This window comes from Psammomys obesus, unplaced genomic scaffold, assembly GCF_907164565.1.
Source record: "Psammomys obesus unplaced genomic scaffold, mPsaObe1.curated_primary_1811, whole genome shotgun sequence".
NCBI classification, from domain to species: Eukaryota; Metazoa; Chordata; class Mammalia; order Rodentia; family Muridae; genus Psammomys; species Psammomys obesus.
Window position 1 is genome coordinate 23,254,796 of NW_026596117.1, and position 18,813 is coordinate 23,273,608.

Genomic DNA, 18,813 nt, shown 5'->3' on the forward strand with positions numbered 1-18,813 from the left:
CTTTGGTTTCTGGGAATCGAATGTTTAAATTTGTGTACAGGTATAGGTATTTGCCGGCCGGTTTCCCTGACTGGCACTTGTAGATTGTTCCAATTTAGAGAGTCTCACTTAGGGAAGCTCCTCAAAAAACTCTGATTGCTCGCCTATGTTCCCCTCTTCTTTTCCACTTGCTGTCACATCCTGCTTTGTTTTTACTCTGCTTGCATTCTTGGTTATCACCAGACCTTATCTTCCAGATAATTATCTGGTCACACAAACCTTAGTAGTAATGTTAAATATATTGTTTAAATAATGTTTCAAGCTTTTTTGAAATAAGATCTCATATCATAGCCCAGGTAGATATATAACTTAATATATAGTCCAGGCTGACCTTGGGCTCATGTTGAACCTCCTGCCTCAGACTCCCCAAGCTGTGGAATTATAGGTGTGAGCTACCATGCTGTTTTGTTAAGTCACTTTAAAAAAAAAAAAAGAAAAAACTTCCCTTTATCAGAATTTTTGTTATAACCATCTATTTGGACACACTGTTCTCCTTTAGATCTGCAAGGAGATTCAGTGTTTGAAATTTTAAATGTGTGTTTTATGCCTCACCTTACCTCTGTGAGCTTGTTCTGCTAATCTTGGCTTGTGTTTTAGCACCATTAATATTTTTTAAATATTTTGTTCTTGGTTTAATGTTTATGAACATCTATGAATGAAGGGCCGAGATGGCAGGTGTAGGAGCTTGGTAAGAATTACCCTACGAGCACAGGATGTGTTAATTTTTAACCAGTGGGCTACTTTCTTGCTTCCTAAGTAATAGTTAAATTTCATACTAAGTCTTGTTTGCATTTTAGTAGAAATCATGTTATACAGATACTGCCACTCACCCCCTGGTTTAGTACATTTTGTAAGACACGACAACACTGAGAACACATTACTTAAATAAACCTATTTTCTGTTGCTGTGCTGTATAATACAACATGAATTGACTGTTGTTCTAATGTTCATTTTCCTCTAGGTAGACACTTGAGATCTTTATTTTTTTGTTTATTTTTGCTGTGATAAAAATAATGGTTCAATAATGATTTGACAACAGCAAAGTCAAAATCTACTCTTAGCAAACCTCACCTTTTCACATTTAGGATGATAATTTGGGTCGTGCTACATTTTTATAGAAATTAATTCTTCAGAAGATACTTAGTGGCGAGAGTCTTTCGGAGAAATTAGGAACTGTGAAGTAAAGGTGTGAGAGGGGTGGTTTTGTATGCCGGCACATGCCTACCATCACAGCTGCCTGGGAGGAAGGCTGAGGGAGCGGATCCCAAGACCTGCCTGTAAGCTGCGGTCAGCTTGGCAACCGAGACTCCGTCTCTACCGCCTGGCTCAGTAGTAGCGCACCTTCATAGCACCCATGAGACCCAGACTCCGCCCCAGCGCCACAAAAAGAGAACAAGGCCGAAGACGGATATCTGAAGAAAAATAACAAAATGCACAGATGAAAACTAAAATAACTGTAACAAACAGATTCTTCCAACACATGAAGAAACTTTGGATCTGGCCATTAATGTTTAGTGACCTTTTCAGGGACACCCTGCCGTTCCTGCTGCCGTAACCCTGGAAAAACAGCCAAGGGCCCCCGGTTTGTCCTCCCTGTAAGCAACAGAAAATGGAACGTCAGTGTTCTCATCTCAGCAAGGCTACATTGCCGGTACCGTTGTCTAGATTCATATGTGTGGTATCTTTCCAACGACCAGAGGGAAGCAGAGCCGGAAATCATTTTAGTATAAATGTTTAGCCTTCCTTTTCTCCCAGGTCAGTCTCACCAACGGCGAGTTCAGGTAAATCTGCAGCTGGTGCTGACGCTATTCAAGTGCTCAGATGTTCTAGAACACGCCGGTTTGCAAGCCCTTCTACCTTGGCATTTTCGATGCAGGGACAGAGCGCCCACGCCGCGCTGGCCTTCACGTCTGGGTGTGGGTTTTTGAGCAGGGACCACAGCAAGCGAACTCCGTCTAAGCGGTCGATTATCCTGTGGAGGAGCCAGAAACAGCGGTGTGAACTACGACCTGTAAACGGGTGGGAAAAGGCAAGCAGCTGCCTAGTCGCACAATTCCAACTTTCCCCAGGCATTCTGCTGAGGTCTCTTTGGATCAGGACTCCCGGGACAGGCGGAATCACACACCATTGAGTGCTGAAGCCCTCTGATTTTAGTTTCCGTCCTCGCAACTCAGAAAGCACGCTGAATGACAATTAGGATTCGTGTAATCTAAAATCAAGCCACACGATGTCTTAATTAGCTGTTCCCAGACTGTTACCTCTACGTAAAAATACTGGTGTTTTTTTTTGTTTTTTTTTTTTGTTTTTGTTTTTTTTTTTTTCCACATAATAACATCTAAAGCCTCTCCAAAACAAAGCATGTATACCTCAGAGTTGTGGACACACCTTTTTTATTTGGTCTCGGTTGAATTGACTCACCTAAGGTCTGACGTATTTTAAACTCCTGCAGTCCTAATATAGCATTAGGAATTAAAACCCTCACGCCACAGTGCATCTTTTGCTGGGCACGAATAACACATAACTGCTTTTCCATGTGCTCCCTTCCCAGCAAGCCTAGTACAGCGGACAGGGTTGTAATTACTTAAACACACTGTAATCAAAATATCTTCATGACTAGCTGAAAAATGAGTTATCATCTGAGCCATCTCCACGCCATCTGTCTTCTGTTTATGTATCAGTCAGCCCAGCGAACAGAACCTTGCAATAAGGTCCACGGTGTACTGGGGGCGAAGGAGAAGGCCAAGCAAACCTTAACGTCCTTCACAAACACGGCTTTGTTCTGAGATGCAGGAAACTCAGAACGGATGGAGAGAGAGATAAGGGCCATCACAGTCCCTTTGACTTTTACTCCCCAGTTCGGTTGAATACATGCAGCATTTAGCCCCAAAAAGAGTAAATTCGGCTAGCTTTTAAAATGCCATTGGAGTCCTTCCTTTACCGTCGTTCTAAGAAATCTACGTTACTTGATTACTTGAGATGAGTTTGGCAGGGCAGAAACCTGTATAATCCAACAGTTGGGGGGGGGGAGGTTATGGGCAGTTTTATGCGATGGGTGATGTTAACAGCCTATGGTAAGCTAGAAACCGCCTCTTTTTTTTTTTTTTCCTTTTTTCTTTTTAGAAAAGGATTCTTTAGAAAATACCTTCTCCTACTGAGATCACTCAAGTCTGGTTTTCATCCACCCAAGTCAGGTGGCTCTCAATTGCATGCCTGAAACTCTCTAGCTTTAGGGGATCCTCTGTTCTCTTCTGGAATATACCTACCCCAAAACACATAGGTATATATGTGATCTGATGCCCAGGCCTGTATGACCATCACCCAGAAATCTCACACTTGGGAGACTGAGGCAGAAGGATCTGGAGGATATAAAGTGAATAAAGTGTGATTAATAAAGAAAAATTAAAAAAATAAAAGATATCATCCACCATGACCAAGTGGGCTTCATCCCAGTCATGCAGGGGTGGTTCAATATGCCGAAATCCATCAATATAATCCACCACATAAACAAACTGAAAAGAAACACACACACACACACACACACACACACACACACACGATACAGGCCTGGGCATCAGCTCAATCTTCATTCAGAAAGGCAAATGGGATGGACATCAGAAGAGGGAGAAAATAGGGAACAAGACAGGAGCCTACTGCAGAGGGCCTCTGAAAGACTATATCTAGCATGGTATCAAAACATATGCTGAGACTCATAGCGAAACTTTGGGCAGAGTGCAGGGAATCTTATGAAGGGGGAGATAGAAAGACCTGGAGGATACAGGAGCTCCACAAGGAGAGCAACAGAACCAAAAAATCTGGGCACAGGGGTCTTTTCTGAGACTGATATTCCAACCAAGAACCATGCATGGAGATAACCTAGAACCACTGCACAGATGTAGCCCATGGCAGCTCAGTGTCCAAGTGTGTACCCTAATAATGGGAACAGGGGCTGTCTCTGACATGAACTCAGTGGCTGGCTTTTTGATCACCTCCACCTGATGGGGGAGCAGCCTTACCAGCCCACAGCAGAAGATGATGAACCAGTTCTGATGAGACCTGATAAGCTAGCGTCAGATGGAAGGGAAGGAGGACCTCCCCTATCATTGGACTGGGGGAGGGGCATAGGAGAAGAGGGAAGGAGAGTGGGATTGGGAGGGGTGGAAGAGGAGGTTACAGCTCCGATATAATGTGAATAAACTGTAATTAATAAAATAAAATTAAATTAAAAAAAGAAATGCTCAAAGCCCTTAGTCATTTGGGAAATGCAAATCAAAATGACCCTGAGATTCCACCTTACACCCATCATAATGGCTAATATAAAAAACTCAAGGAATGACACATGCTGGAGAAGATGTGGAGAAAGGGGAACTCACCTCCATTGCTGGTGGAAATGTACACTTGTGCAACCACTTTGGAAATCAATCTGGTGCTTTCTCAGACAATTAAGAATAGTGCTACTTCAAGATCCAGCTATACCATTTATAGGCATGTACCCAAAAGATGCTCCATCATTCAATAAGGAACATTTGCTCAACTATGTGCATAGCAGCTTTATTTGTAATAGCCAGAATCTGGAAACACCTCAGATGTCCCTCAACTGAGGAATGGATGTAGAAATTGTGGTACATTTACACAGTGGAATACTACTACTCAGCAATTAAAAACAAGGAAATCATGGAATTTACAGGCACATGGATGGAACTAGAAAAGATCATCCTCAGTGAGATAACTCTGAAGCAGAAAGACATAAATGGTATATATTTACTTATAAGTGAATATTTGCTATATAATATAAGATAAACACACTGTCTAATCTATACTCCTAAAGAAGCTAAATAACAAGGATGACCCTAGGGAAAAATGCTTAATTCTCATTCAGAAGGGCAAACAGGATAGACATCAGAAGTAGAAGACAGGGAAGAAGACAGGAGCCTTCCACAGGGACCTCTAAAAGACTCTACCCACCAGATGCTGAGACTCATAGCTAAACTTTGGGCAGAGTGGAGGGAATCTTATGGAAGAAGGGGGAGACAGAAAGACCTGGAGGGGACAGGAGTGCCACAAGGAGAGCAACATAGCCAAAAAAAAAATCTGTGCTCAGGGTGACCTGCAGAGACTGATGAGTCAACCAAGGACATAGATATAACCTAGACCCCCTGCTATGATGCAGCTCAGTGGGCTCCCTAGTAAGGGAAGCAGGGGCTGTCTCTGACATGAGATACAGAGAAAGAGGATCCACAAAGTCCTGATGAGACCAGATAGGCTAGGGTCAGATGGAAGGGGAGGAGGAATTCCTCTATCAGTGGAATGGAGGAGGCCATGGGGCGGGGGGCGGGGGGTGGGCGGAAGAGGAAGGGAGAACGGGACTGGGAGGAGACAAGGAAGGAGGCTACAGCTGGGATACAAAGTGAATAAATTGTAATAAATAATACAAATAAAAATTTTTAATTAAAGAAAAAAATTTAAAAATGAAAATAAAATGACATGTTAGATGCAAAGTGAGTTGGATATTATGAGCTTAAAAACCTTAATATACTTTATTACTCATAGAATGCCTCAGCAATTATGCAAAGCACTGACAAAATTTTAAGAGAAGAAGAAGAAGAAGAAGAAGAAGAAGAAGAAGAAGAAGAAGAAGAAGAAGAAGAAGAAGAAGAAGAAGAAGCGACTGAGTGAGGAGAGTGTGGGCAACGTGCAGCAGCCTGGAGTGGAGCATTGGAGTCTGAAGACAGAAACAATAGGAAATCCCCGTGGCTGAAAGGGAGACTTAGAAGGAACATGTCTGAACAACCCATCACGGTAGTCATGATCTGAGCATGCAATGTCTCCCCGGGCATGGTCAATGAATGGTCAGAGGTGGGGACTGGGGGAAATGACCTGGAGTGCTCTGGCATAATTGATACATAGCCAACGGCTGTATTTGTAACGTGACAGCATTATCGGGAGGTGGTGGAAACTAGGAAGTGGGGCCTCTTTGGAGAAATCAGATGACAAGGGGCATATTCTTAAAGGGCTAGCCGTGTCTAAAGATTCTCTCTTCTCTGTCTTCCTTTCTCGGTCACTCCCTTTCTTTATGTTTCCTGGCTCCACTAAGTCCCCTGCTCCACCGCGTGCCCTGAGCCAATCTGCTGGATTTCGCAACAGCTTAAAAACCAGTGGAGACTGCTATGGAACCTGAGAGCCAAAATAAACTTTTCCACTTTTAAATTATTTTTTCTCAGGAATTTTGTCACTGCAACAGAAACCTGAATAACTTGAGGGTGAGTCAGTGTTCCAGAAGAGCGAGTAGAACACATGCAAAAGGGGGGAGCGGCGGATGATGGAAACCCTGGGAGTGCAGGAGAATGAAGCAAGCAAGGAGCAGGTAAGACAGAGGAGGGCTCATGCTGGCCAAGGGAAAGAATCGCAGAGAAAAACGCTACAAATACATCTATAACTGTGATTTAAAAAAAAAAAAAAAAGCACAAGCCCTTTCTGAGGAGTTTGTAAAATAAAGTATTTAATCAATATAGAGAAAAATCAAACAATACATTTATCTGGCCCAGCTTAATGTTTATTTTTGTTGTTTTATTTAGGTGTGGTTGAACCCCTAGGCCCTGCCTACGGAAGTGGGCTACCCCTCAGCCACATCCCTTCCATAGTCACGTCAGAAACGATACATGAAACTACTGAAGAATATATACATTTCCATAGGGCAAGTATATATTTACCAAAGTAGACCAGATTTAGACCAGATCCCTGGGCAATAAAACTAAAACTGAAAGGAAAAAAAGCCTGAGATCACAGAAAATGTATTCACTGCCTTTACTGTTTTCAGCAGAAATTGGTAACAACGTGGCAGATGCAAAATACTGAAACTCTTAGAAATTAAGCAGTAGCTGCTAACTTTCATGTACAAGAAAAAAAAATCAAATGGAGTATCAGAGAGATCAAATAGAAATGTCCAGGCCTGTGTTTATTACAGCGCTTGTACGATGGTTAACTATGAAACCAATGGAAGTCTCCATCAGCTGCGGAAGACTATTCCACCATAAAAAAGAATGGAAGCCTGCAGTTTTTAGCAACATAGATGGAAATGTGGGGAATTATACTAAGGGAAATAAGACAGTTGAAACAAGATATTATTTGGTCTCAGCCATATATAGAAAAACAACTGAAAATGTTCTCTTCCTGCAAGTGAAGAATAGAATAGTGATTAAATAGGGCTTGGGGGAGAGTGATACAGGGAGGTCAGATGACGGGTACCAAAATACAGTTAGTTAAGAGTAAGCTCAAGCGTTCAGTGAGGTGTCTGTCATTTACAACAATTCAATATGCATTTTAGAAAAAGGAAAGGTTTTTTCTGTTCAAATCTTCCAACACAAGGAAATGATACATGTCCAATAGACGGGAGTAACTACCAGGACACAGGTCTGGAGAGGTGGCTCAGTAATAAGGAACACTTGTTCCTGCAGAGGACCCAGTTTGGGTTCCTAGTTCCCACGCCATAGCTCACAACCATTTGTAACCCAAGTTTCAAGGAAGTTTTGATTTCTTTAGTAACCCAAGTTTCAAGGAAGTTTTGATTTCTTTAGAAACTCTGTTGTGTTAAGCAAACATGTTTTTGTTTTAATCCCAAGGTGTGGGATATAGGGATGTCTTATAGTTTTTCCAGAGCTGGGAACAGCCTTGTGTGGTTTGGTGAAGGGCATGGTTTTTGCCAGCTGCAGACTGTTTTGAAAAGGTATAAATACCAGAGCGAAGAGAGAGGAAGGGAGTGCTTCAAGGAGACTGACGAGGAAAGGGGAGGGCTGCTGGTTCCGAAGGTGCTGTTGCTGGTTTGCTGGACTGATGGATACCCTGACTACCAAGACTGGAGTTGCCCCAAGGAGGTGAGTCTAAAGAGGTCTACAACTCCTGACCCTTCAACCTTCTTTCTCTTCTACCTAGGGTCAGGGGGCTGGAGGAAAGGTAGAGGCATAAAAAGCCAAAATAAAATAATAAAATAAAATAAAGTAAAATAAAATAAAATAAAAAGTAGCACCTATATTTAACACTTTTTTAAACTCCACATGCACCGAGCACACATGTGGTGCACAGACATTCATCCCAGCAAAACAAGTACAAAAGAAAGTTAATCTCAAAAAATATTTTTTAAAATTATCCTGACTTCATCACTATATATTTTTGGGTCATCATACTAACCCCATAAACATTTACAATTATTGTATGTCCATATATTTCTCTAACGTTAAGGATTTTAAATAGAAAATAATGGTGAATATTTTGAGCTAGATGAAAATTAAAACAGACCCGAAATTTGCAGATGATCCTAAAATAACACATAGAGGAAAACGCAAAACTTTAAATGATTATGTAAGAAAGAAAAATGATTCAACAATATAGCTTTTACCTTAAAGGACCAGAAAAGGAAGCAAAAAATGAAGGCAAAATTAACAACAACAACAACAAAACTAATAAAAACAAAATCAACAAAGTCAACGAAGAATACAATTACTAAATTACTAGAGCGGACTGAGTATTGACAAGTTTATTCTGTAAGGGGCCAGAGAACACACATTTCAGGTTTCTTTGTGACATGCTTCTGTCATAAGTTCTCTTTTGTTTTGCAAAATAGCATGGAATACAGCAATCACATACAAGTCAATTTTAAAACTAGGTACTTGCCAGGGTAGATATGCCCACTGCTGCCATAGTGGTGCCGCTATTTGGGGTGTGTCCAACCTCTGTGTGGTAGGCTCTCTCCACAGGACAGAGCACTCGTCTGGCAGCCTCAGCCTGTGTCTTAGGCTAAGAAGAACATACCATTACTTCCCTCAACCGATGCCCTGTCAAGCAGTCTTTTAAATATTTATGTTTACACCATGCAGTGCTCAGCCTGGGGCAGAGACGCACATTTTTTTTCCCCAGAGGGTGATAGCTAATGTAAACACTCCTATCAGGCCAGACTGCTGAGAATAAACGACTATTGAGCACTCAGCCCAAAACGGGACATCTGTATCAAGCAGACACACACGCACAAGGGCACACGTATACACTAGAAAAATCATGGAAGGAGGCATGGAGAGATCTTAAAAGCCAAAGGATGGCAGGAAGTGTCATGAAACTGTCATCCAGATAGGACACAGCCGTTGTAACCACGGGCATGAGGCAGCTCTGGATACCTGCATAAGATTTAGGCTTCCAACTTCCCATCCTGAATAGAGAAAGTAGCTATGAGCCCCCACCTGTCTGGAAGGTCGTTTTTGACTTAATAATTGAATAAAGAGGAGCTGCCATTTTGTTTAACAGCGTAGCCACTGGAGTTCAGTTGGGCTTATGTAGAAAGGAGAAGAGATACCAGGGGATAAAGTGGGGAACTGTCATCATAGTATGTTGTACACGTACATGAAATTGTCAAAAACCAAAAAAGGCAAGTGGGTTGTGAGCCTTCCAGATAAGGGAGAGAGAATAAGCAATTCATGTTAATAAATTAAGCTAATAAAATGAAATAAAATTTCTTGAGAAACAGAAGTTACCAAGACTAACCCAAGATAAAGTAGAAAAGCCACATCTAATAAAGAAAATAACTCATAGTTTACGAAATCAAACACTGGTAAATTACATCAAATATTAAGTAGTGAATAATCACGTGCACATTCTATCAGAAATAAGGTGAAAATTGTTTTCTCAGCATCACCCACATAATACAGAAACAAAAACTTGACCAACTAGCAGAGAAAATAAAATGAACCAAAGCATCTACCTATGTGTAAGCATGAGATACAAAGTACCATCAAACTGGATGCAAGAAAATGTGAAGAGGACACGATGCTATGTGGTCAGTGTGTGATGGTTGGCAGAAGTTAGAATCATCTAACTTGCCTCCACAAGACAGAGTCGTAGCCAGGCCTGAAGGACATCTTTTTTTACTACTTATTGTCGTGGAAAGGCCCTGTCCACTGTGGGTGGCGCCACCCCCGGCTGGTGGTCGTGGGTTCTACAAGAAAGCAGGCTGAGCAGGTTGTGAGGAGCAAACCAGAAAGCAGCACCCTTCCATGGCCTCTGCATCAGTTGCTGTCCCCACGCTCTTGCCCTAACTTCCCTGGATGGAATAAACCCTTTTCCTGAGCTGCTTTTGCTTGAGGTGTTTTGTCATAACGATAGAAAAGTAGCTAAGACAGCGGAAGCATGGAAGATGGGCTCAACTTTTCAAAATTAATCAACAGAGCAAAGTAAAAAGGATCTGATCATCTCAGTAGAGGTATAAAAAAAAAACAAAACTATTTTTGCTGAATTGAAAATGTATTTGTGATTTACAAAACAAAAACAAAACTGACACTAGGCATACATGGAAATTTGAGCATTATCAAAGACAGCAACAAAACACAAATATACAGTGCCACACAAAATGTGAACATTCATGTTTTCTCCTCAAGGTCAGCAACAGTTAAGAAAGGCTTGCTCTCACTGCACAGGAAATAAAGTTCTGGACTATTTGGTAAGACAAGAAAAATAAAGGCAAATAGTGAGGGTATGAAAGGCATGCACACTGGTGAGGGTTGGGAAGCCAATTGTCATGATTTGTAGATAATGTGATTTAATGTGCAGGCCATTATGGCATGTGCCAAAAATGATCAAAGCTTACAATGACTGGGGAAAGATTTTAAATAATTACTAATCACAATAACATAATAGATACTTAGGAAAGTATTAAAAATGCACATTTCCTACGTTATTTTCTATATTAATAGCTATAAAATGAAACATTCCGATGAATGGAGATACTAGACACATGTTCACAATCTCAGTACCATCCTAGGAAAATAGCGGAAGTACCCTCACTCTTGCTCTCTTTGGCCTGGGCAGCAGACGACGGTGACGGGAACCTAACCACTTGAAGGGCATCACTATGGGAGGCACCCAGTGTGCCCCAGCTATGTCTCGAAGGTCGGAAGTTAGTTGACCTGAGGCAAAAGCAGCTGCCTTACCCAGCACAAGAAAAGGTATCACCGAGTGCCAGGCTGAGAGATCAAACGCTCCTGGCAAAGAAGGCAGCTGAATCTTGTCTGTGGCAGACTCGGACCTGGATTTTCTGAATGGGCAGCAGCTTACCCCACAAGGCAGTCTGCTATGGTACCCAGTCCATCCTAAGGGTTCCAACTATTAGTCAGAACGTGCTCCGGTTTCAAAATTTAAATTTTTTTTTTTACATTTCTCAAAATTAATCAGTAATCCCAAGAAGTTATTAAAATTGTTTTTTATAAAAATTAAGATAAAATGATACAAAATTTTATCTAGAAATCCAAACATAGCCCAATGCATCTAAGTTACAAAACCATGAAATGCCTGCAAACTGAATGTAAGGAAATCAGGGCACAGCTGCATGAGGCCTTTCTTCCTAACCAGTCACTTCACAACCAAGGTGCCAAGTCAGGGTCACAAATGAGACTGGGAGACCTGGAGCTTGAGGGAAATATTAACTTTGACCTTTTCCATTTAAAGAAAAACAAAAACAAAAACCCAGCTCATTTCTAAGTTATAAAGCCCACTAGCAATAAAATTAAAAAGCAATAAATTCAACTTCATCAAATTACAAATTGCTATTCAAAAGACAGCCTGAGTGTGCATCCAGAATATCTCAATGACTTATTCAAATTAACATGGAAACTACAAAAAAAAGGATTTCCATGTGGATAACAGGGAAGTTACTCCGTATCATTATCAGAGAATAGAAATGAGCCCCACAAGCAGCTTACCATTTCATCCAAGTAGACTGATCTGAAAGAAAACTGACAGTCTGGTGCTTGACACTGGGAGGAGTTCAAAAATCCACAACCACTTCCTAACAATCTACTCCGTAACACAACGCCTCACTGCGATGTGCAGAAGTGAGCCAGAAATCAAGCAGGTGCTTGCTAGATCAGCATAAAAACTAATTTAACCATCAGCGGTAGCCCTGCAGGGGGGAAGGGCACATTCTGTATGCCCTGTGGGTGGGGGCCAGGTGGATGCACACAGCTGTTCAAACTCATCAGACTGAATCAGCAAAAGACAGCCCGTCACTCTGGAACAAGAAAAACCAGACAAAACCGGCACCCACGACGGCTTCCTCTCACACACGTTTGCAGTAGAAATGAAATCAGTCTGTAGCACGGCCTTCTTAAAGACAGCAAGGCACCAAACAGCCAGAAGGACAAGACAGAAGACGGATGTCTGTGGCGGGCCGTGGTGGAGCCAGCAGAGCTGAGGATAGTGTTACCATCCTTTGCTTCATTCCGATAGCTCACTCGTGTGTTCAGCTGTGCCTTCCTGCGTGCACATCACAGGTTAAGGACTTACTGTTTCTTCACTGTGTCCACAGGTCTTCTTGCACGAGAGGGAGGACCCTGAGTCGGCCGCCTCTGCAGCTGCTGACCTACATATGTGCAACGACTGACTTGTTTAATGTGCAGAAACGACACCCACTCCCTCCTAAAGCTGAATGCGTGCAGCGCCTGTTTGAAAGGAAAATGGAGGCTGGCTGGCTCAGCGACTGAGAGTGCCTGGGGGACCCGGATTCAGTTTTTAGCACCCACATCTGGTGGCTCACAACTGCCTGGGAATCCAGCCCTAGGGGAATCTGGAGGCCACTTCTGACCACTGTAGACACAAGCACTCACCTGCACATACGCACGCGCGCGTACACACACACAAACAAATAAAATAAAATAAAATAAAATAAATATATTTTTAAAGATAATGAAATTCGGGCTGGAGAGATAGCTCAGTGGTGAAGAGTACTGACTGCTCTCCCAGAGGACCTGGGTTCAGTTCCCAGCACCCACATGGCAGCTCACAACCATCTATAAACCTAGTTCTAGGGCCTTTGATGCCCTCTTCTATCCTCTGGGGACACTGGGCTTACAAGTGGTGCACAGACATGAAGGCAGGCAATACACCATACATATAAATTAAATAAAATAAAAATTAGACCTATATTTTTGTATTTAAATTTCATCTACATGCTTTTAAAAGCACAGAAATAAAAAATGAAGAAACTGCAAAATAAAGAAAAATGTTATGATTATAAACAAATCATGTACTTACTGTATGCTTTGTGTAAACCCTAAAAGCTCACAGACACTGGTTTTACAGCAACAAGGGCATCGGGGAAGCCATAGAGGGATTAAATCTCTTCTGGATACATACAAGCATAGTTAGGCATTTTTCCTTTAAAAAGAACAAATAAACCAATGCAAAAGTCGTTTAAAGCCATATAAACGCAGCATAATTATATTTGAACCACAGAACGTAGGAAACTTAAGAGTTCTCCATCCCATCATAGCTTTAATTCTATCCTTGTGTTTGCTGTATGAAGAGGCTTTCACTACCTGATCACATGACACTGGGCCCTGTGACAGTTGGCTCAACAAATACTCATTTCAGTATGTATGGGAGGAAAATGTAGGGGCAGGGACATGTCCATATTGTCATGTCTCCTGGTGTCATGATGCCAGTCTTGTTCAGACAACCATAAGGCTGGGATTTTTATGGGCTCATTGTCTATGTCATGCTAGGAGGCACTGTCCAGAAGCAGGTGTCCAGGACCTCTGTCAAAGTAACAAGGGCAGCATAGTTAAATTTAGTGAAAGAGAGTGAGAGCCAAAGATGTTTCAGCTAATCAGGCCCCCTTTGAAGCATGCATTTAAAGCCAGTCCTAACCCAATAGTCACCACTAGCCGCCTTTGATGACTCTACTGGAAGACAAGCTCTAAATAATTAAAATAAGACCAGCACTTCAGCAAGAACCCAATGGTTAGTATGTGCTGTGTGCAGATATACGGTAGAGCACAGGTTGGAAGAGTAATATCTGAATAGTAACACTAAGTATCATGTGATAAATCATGGAAGGACAAAAGAAAATAAAGCAGACCTATGGATTTATTGTACAGATGTGAATAAAAAAAAAATGCCAGCAGGAGCAGCAGTGACAGCTCAGTTGTTGCTGATGTGTTCAATTCACAAGCATGAGGACCTAGATTCAGATCCACCTGGCTTCGTATAAAATTCAGGAGTGGTGTAACCTGCTCGGGCACGAACTTGGGGAATGAAGACAGGTAGAGTCCCACAGGCTTGTCAGCCAGCCAGTCTAGCAAAATCAGAGAGCTCAAAGTCCAGTGAGAGAATTTGTTGGGGTAAGAACAACTAGAACAAAAACAAATCATCCTAAATAAAAACAACGAATTGTAAAGACCATAAACCAGATAAAGAACCACATCAAATTCTACAGAATACAACTAATTTAAAAGTCTGACATTCATTGAGCCCAAATATTTTCGTCATGTTGATTAACATTTGTGAATGGCTTAATTCACTTCCTGAACTAAGTCTTAGTTTAATTCAGCTCTCCAAACAAGACTCACACACATACTATATACAATAGATGGGTAAAGTTCACTAAGGAGAAGCCTAGCCTAAGATGTAACTAACAGGCAAGCAAACAATCAGGAAGGCTGCAGTGACGTCCTAATGCCATGCAAAGCATAAAACAACTCCAAATATGCAGTAACCAGGAGCCAAGAACAGCAACATGAACGTTAAAAGCCACAACCTACAACAATTAGAATTTATGCACCAAATAGTACAGCTTCTGCCTTAAGAAGACAAAGCCACAAGTTAGGAAGGAGGATATAGATGGGAACACAAGCTTGTTAAACCAGTTTCAGTTTTAGAAATCAAACGCACAAAAAAATAATGAGTGGAAAGACCTGAGCCACAGGAGCTCTGAAGAAAGGACCTAAAACTCTATAATATGTTGAAAGTTACATTTCTATACCAATGCTAGAGAGTAAAAAAAAATTCTATCCTTTATTAGGATATAAAGAAGCCATCAAAAGCTGGAGAGATGGCTCAGTTAGCATGGTGGTTTGAGTTAGAACAACCCCTATAGGCTCATATTTGAACATTTAGTTCCCAAATCATGGAAGTGTTTGGGAAGGGTTAGGAAGTGTGGCCTTCTTGGAGGCCATGTGTCACTGAGGGGCAAACTTTGAGGTCTCAAAAGTCTGGAGACACCCCCCGCTTATCTCTCTTGGCTTTGTTGCCTGTGGATGAGGACATAAGCTCTAATTTACTGCTCCGACACTATGCCTGTTGCTGCCATGCTCCTCACCATGATGGTCAAGGGCGCTACCCCTCTGGAACTGTGAGCCCCAGAAAATGTTTTCTCTTAAAAGTAGCCTTGGCCATGGCACCCAAGCGACTAGGACAGTCATAAAGGTGCTTCTCTTGCAAGGGCTTGAGTTTGATCCCTAGAACCCATGTCAAAAGAAAAACAAGTTGGATGTGTGATGGTGTGTCCTCGTAATTACAGTGCTGGAAGGCAGACTGAGGAACCCGTGAGGCTTTCTGTCCAGCTAGGCTACTCTACGTGCCGGGCTTCCAGGCCAATTAGAGACCCCGCCTTAGGAAATGACTCCTAAAGACTGACGCTTGCTAAGGTTGTCTTTGGGCTTTCACGGGCATGCTGTTGTATGCTCACACTGATAGTCACACACACAAATGTGCCTACACGTCATACGCACAAGAGAGACAAAAATAAGTTAAGGAAAGTTTAGCATAAACAAATCTGCCCAGTCACAGGTATTTTAAGCATCTCAAGGGGACACCTAATCAATAGGAAACATCTGAGGTTATTGTCACGGAACTGAAAAAGTCAATGGAATTTTATACAAGCGTTTCGTGAGAGGTCTCATGGTTCAGCGACCAGACTGTTGTTAATAAGATGGCATAGAGCTTTCCTTGCGCTACACTGCAGTTAGCCAGGCTGCCGAGAGTGTACATGTTTAGACAGTTATGCGCCTGAGTCTAAGCCACAGCCATGAATCACTAACAGGTACAGCTGCTGTTCATCAAAACGAGTTCCTTACCCATGAATTATGTACAATCAGCACAGAAAAGACATGTTTACTGTTTCCTCACATTCAGCTTATAGCTTAAAGAAGCTATAAATCAAAAAACTCTAGCAATAATAGCCATGTCTGAAATATGATGCCAAGAGTAATATTGTTTGGATTTTTACCAGACTTAAAATACTGTCTTCTAAAATTGCCTTAGTGAATTTCTAAAAACACTTGTGGGAAAACCAGAGCACACACAGAAAGTTGCACAAGAAAAGCACTTTAGACACTCTGATCAATTTCTTTCCCTGCCATTTTCTTTCATCTATCAATCAATCTATGACCTATCAATCTATCTACTATCTATCTATCTATCTATCTACCTACCTATCTCTTTCAATACTCTGTCTAGCTTCCCTCACAACTCTAGGCTTTTTTTATCATTTTCCTTAAAAACTAGACACACTTCACCTTTTACTGGTCTTTCTTGTCACTCTTGATTCAGTCACTAGGTCGTGGCTACCCTTGATGCCAATCTCAAGTCTTCATCCTAAGCTTTAGACATGAACATCAGATTGACCAGCAGCCTTGGCCGAGTCGATCCACAGGAATTTCAATATCTACACAACTGCAGTCAAACTCATCATCATTTGCTGGGTAGCGAGTGCCTGCTGAGTGGCTACCCTATGCTTGCGTATGGATTATGTTTCTGATGTGTAACAAACTGTCTTGCGTTGTGAAGCTTAGCCTCCCTTGCTATTTCCCTGGATGTATTCCCCGCATCTGGGAGTGGAACATTTGACAGCTGTCTTTAACTCCCACTCTTCATTACGACTCACACTCAAGTCATCTCATATTTCACAGCTCTTGAACCTGACAGTTTCTCTGTTCCTCATTACTTAATATTTCACAGGCTTAGCATCAGCTGCCCTTACTTGTGACTTTGAGAGAGCCTAATAAGCCTGACCAACTCCATGACAAGCTTTGTTGTCTTGCTAGACAAAACAGGCCTAAGAGTTATAGGAAAAAACACAGAAAAGGTGCAACCAATCAGAAACAGCCAAGACATCCGGTCTAGGGAAGATAAGATTGTTGAACTACTGGTTTGAAAAGCACCTAAGTCCTGAGTCACATAACCTCCATGGGCACCAGCCAATCCCAACCAAGGTCATGTAGCCACAGTAGGAATTCCCCTTTCTGTCTCTAAAAGGGGCCTTCTAGCTCCCCTTGGCGTTGCTGCCATGTTGTAAAGGTGATGACTCCAGCATGCTGGACTTCTGCAGAAACAAACATTCCTCCTGAAGACACAATTTACCAGGAGAAAGTTTCTCAAGGTCACAGTGGGTCCCAAGGTGAGAGGAAGAGCAATTATCCAAACACAATACAATGTAGGGAGAGTCAAACATGATGGAGGTTTACAGGGAAGGAGAGGCTCATTTTTAAATGAGGAACTCGTACTTTGGCTATACTGGCTGGCAAGTGAGCCCCTGGAGTCCTCCTACCCTACCCGCTGGGGACACAGCCCCGTGCTCCCTCACTTGGCTTTGTGTTAAGTAGTCCTGGGCATTAGAACTCAGCCCCACGTGCTTTCTGAGCAGAAGCATACCTACCCATCCCAAGCCCATGTGCCAGCGTGTTCCAGCTTGCACACAACCGTTCATTAGATCTCCTTGCATTTGACTATCACCTTTGTTCTTTTCATTTCATTTTGTGGAGACCACATTCCTGACTATTCTGTTATATTTATTGTATTTTCTTTGTGCCCAGGTGTTTAGCTCAATAATTGTTTTCTTTCTATTGTGTGTGTGCTCAAGTACATGTGTGCACGTGTGTGTGGAGGCTAGAGATGACCCCCAAATGTTCTTCTTCAGGACACCATCTACTTTGCTTATTGAAACAGAGCCAGTTTGCCAGGTGCTTTACTACACAGACAGGGAGCTTCTGGGATCTGCCTGGCTGGGACTTCAAGTGTATGCCACAACGCCTGGGTGTACGTGGGCTCTGAGGTTGGAACCCAGATTTTCATGCTTTCAGGGCAAGCACGTTATCAGCTCGGCTGTCTCCTGTGTACCTTCTTGAAGTGGAAGTTTCTGGTTTCGGTGAAGACTCAGTTTTCTCACGTGATGTTTTGTAGCAAGCTGTCTTGTGAGAGGACATGTGGTGTTTTGCTGTGAGCTCTCTCGGGCAAAGGGCATGACTTTGGCCGGCTGAGAACAAGCGTGGATGGGCTCTCACTGCATTGATCTTCGTGTTTCGACACTTGACTTCGCAGAGGGAAACATCCCAGAGAGCTTCTCAGAGCAACACAAATGAGTCTTGCGGCTTTTGCTGACTCGTCCTGATCTTCTGAATCGTGCTGACGTGTGTTGCGGCTTGTTGTTGGCCTTAGAACTGGACTGCTGATACCCTGACAACTGGGTTCGGTAATCCCCTAAAGACCCATCTACTCTAATCAGCAGGGGGTAGATATAAAGGAGGTCCAATTTCCTACTAATCTCCTACCTAACGTTGGGGGTTGGAGGTGAAGGTGTTTAAGAACCCTAAGTGAAGGAGGTGTGGAGAAAAATCTAAGCCCTCACCTTCTGCTCCTTTTGGCTCTCTTTCATGTGCACATATGGGCATGTTCATGTGTACTTGGCCAGAGGCCAACTTTAGGTGTTGTGTTTCTGATACTGGCCACCACTGAGGCAGGCTCTCTTACTGGCCTGGATCTCATCAAGTAGTCTAGGCTGACCTGCAGAGAGCCTAGGGATTCACCTGTCTCCACATCCCCAGCACTGGGACTACAAGCCTGAGCCACCACTGTCAGGCTTCTTTAAACTGTGCATTCTGGAATGAACGTGGGTTCTCATGGTACACACCCATGCACCGTGTGTGTGTGTGTGTGTGTGTGTGTGTGTGTGTGTGTGTGTGTGTG

General features: G+C 42.5%; 1 protein-coding gene across 1 annotated transcript in view; it reads right to left on the reverse strand.

Moving 5' to 3' along the window:
- Nucleotides 1-18,813, reverse strand: part of Odad2 (outer dynein arm docking complex subunit 2) — a 146,391-nt gene that overhangs the window by 72,017 nt on the left and 55,561 nt on the right. The window contains exon 16 of the mRNA XM_055629327.1: nucleotides 1,897-2,011. Within this exon, the coding sequence (XP_055485302.1) occupies nucleotides 1,897-2,011 (115 nt within the window). The remainder of the gene's footprint in view (nucleotides 1-1,896; nucleotides 2,012-18,813) is intronic.